General features: G+C 44.9%; 1 protein-coding gene across 3 annotated transcripts in view; it reads right to left on the reverse strand.

Annotated features, from left to right (window-relative positions):
- Positions 1 to 42: 42 nt before the first annotated feature.
- LOC105310284 (lon protease homolog 2, peroxisomal-like) overlaps positions 43 to 2,255 on the reverse strand; it is a 12,791-nt gene continuing 10,578 nt past the window's right edge. For 2 of the 3 annotated variants that reach the window (XM_011386472.2, XM_023526654.1), the window contains 2 exons: positions 2,037 to 2,200; positions 43 to 746 (listed from right to left, as the gene is read on the reverse strand). In XM_011386472.2, the coding sequence (XP_011384774.2) occupies positions 635 to 746; positions 2,037 to 2,200 (276 nt within the window). In that variant the 3' untranslated portion in view covers positions 43 to 634. Of the gene's footprint in view, positions 747 to 2,013; positions 2,201 to 2,255 lie in introns of all 3 variants that reach the window. The other variant, XM_023526655.1, reaches the window with a different exon arrangement.

Below are 2,255 nucleotides of genomic sequence, written 5' to 3' on the forward strand. Positions count from 1 at the left end.
GAATAATCGAACCTGTCATTTTTACATTCTCAGCTCACTGCACTACATACACACTGCATTGCTCTTCTTAGTTAAAACCTTGCCACACAGAAAAATCCCCAAATTTCAAAGACTCCCGTTGTCACTGAGTTACCCCGATGTCCCTCACATTGTGCACAAGTTCCACTGTCAAAGGAGAAAAATAACGGGGCTGAAGCTGTCATGAACCTCCCAATGACGCGAACACCCTCAAACATACACCCACATGGAAGCAATGAGAGCAGAGCGCCGAAACCTTCTCTCCCCGGCCCAAGGTCACGGAGCAGGGCCCTCGCGGACCCCACAGCCTAGGACCCCTGCGCTTCAAAGGCAGGCGCTGCAGGGCGTGACCTGCGAGAAGACTGTCGGAACCCAAGTGGTGTTGAGAAACACACAATTCACTAACACCGAAAATCCTTCTTTTTCTAAAATCAGACAAAAGAGACCTTCACGTAGCACCTTCTTAACCCAGGTGATCTCAAGACCTAGGTGACATAAGTTCAGTCTCTGAGTAATTTACATCAGGAACTAATGCAACAGTAAGATAATCGATGGTGAGTATTTCAACAGAATGCGCATGAGTTTTCCAAGTGACAATTAGACTGAAGAAAAGGTGTCATTTTGTTGGCTCACCAGTTGTACTTTTGTTCCAAGGAAGTTCCACCATAAGTTCTAAATAATTTCTAGTCAGAGCATATTCTGGCATTGACTGAGGCATTTTTTTGAGTCTGTAGGGAAAGAATACATAACAAACACGTTCAAGAATGAAGAATTCCATGAAAACAGAAAAAGCAAGCTTATCTCCATTTCTTGGCCAGATATACACATTTGGTTAATCAAATCTAAGACAGTTTTTAAAAATCTACTTAATAAAACATTTATTTTGTTTGCAAATATGTTACGATAAAACAAAATATACTTATAAAACAAAAATAGATAGATACCTGCAAACTGGGGGCGGGGGTGGGGAACACTATGCCTGACTCTGTCCCGGAAATACGGCCTTATCAGTGTGTCTCACGGGGAGAGTCTCGAGTCACATTACCCACTGATTTACTTGTAACAATAAGGTTTAAGTGCCTAACCATGCATAAAACAGTAATTATATATATATTTTTACACCAGAGATAAAGTCAGCTCATAAAAGCAAGCTAACGTCAGGTATTTAATAAAAAGTGCAACTTCTCAAATATATGCAGTGATTAAAGTCTTCTGTACACCACGGACATGCTACATTCGTGAACGAAGGTCAGAGTCAATATGCAACATCCCTTAACTACACTTACTTACTTACTCTTAACTGGGAGCCTCAGAAAGTCAAATCTTTAGTTAAGGTCATTATAATTCCTAATAAAAGGAAATGCAATATCGTGATAATGTTACAAGTACGTGAAGAAAAAACTGGTTTTCCATTTAACTCAGATTACCCAGAAAATGTAATCAAAAAATGCATACACTCTATTCCGTCATCAAGGTTTCCCTGTCGTTTCTCTTGTATGAAGAGACACCGACAGTCCCTGCCCTCTAGAGTTTGTGATCTGAAGGAGAAACCAGGGACCTGAGATGCACACAACGTGCTGGGCGAACGTGTCCAAACTCAGGGTGGCCCACTCGTTCAGACAACGAGAGGCAGCTGTGACAGTGGTCACCGCCTGTGAGGCGCACCACACACTCCGCATCTCAGAAGAAGATTCGGGACAGGGGTGTCAGCTCAGGAGTAACGAGAACATGTTAAGGATCAGGTTCTGGGTGACGAAGGGAGAGGGAAAGGCATTCCACAGATCGCCGGTCTCCCCCGAGAATTCGGGAAGCTGCGGAAGGCGAGTGGACAATGCAGAGATGAGATGGGCAGAGCGGACGGCGCCCACGGCCGCATGAAATGTGAGAAAAGGAGAAAGATCAGAGTGTCGGAAACAAATCGGTCTGTGATCCTAAGTGGCACACGTGTGGCCACGAGAGACAACTTAACATTCACGAGCAAAGAGCAAACCCTACGGAACGGGCAGCTTCCAAGTCACCGTTTCATCTCTTTGACGCAGACTCTGTGGGCCTGCTCCGGCATGCTGGATGCTCGGATTTTTTTCTCCAGCATGATGATGTCGTCGTTATCTTCATCCTCATCCTCGTCCTCCAAAGTGCCGGGGATGTGTGTGACCCTCCTCATAGGGCGGATCGCTATGACCTGAGGCAGACAGTATGAGCGTAAAAGCATGTCAGCATAAGCTGGAAACGGAGTC

The sequence above is a fragment of the Pteropus vampyrus genome, unplaced genomic scaffold (genome assembly GCF_000151845.1).
Source record: "Pteropus vampyrus isolate Shadow unplaced genomic scaffold, Pvam_2.0 Scaffold1847, whole genome shotgun sequence".
NCBI lineage: Eukaryota > Metazoa > Chordata > Mammalia > Chiroptera > Pteropodidae > Pteropus > Pteropus vampyrus.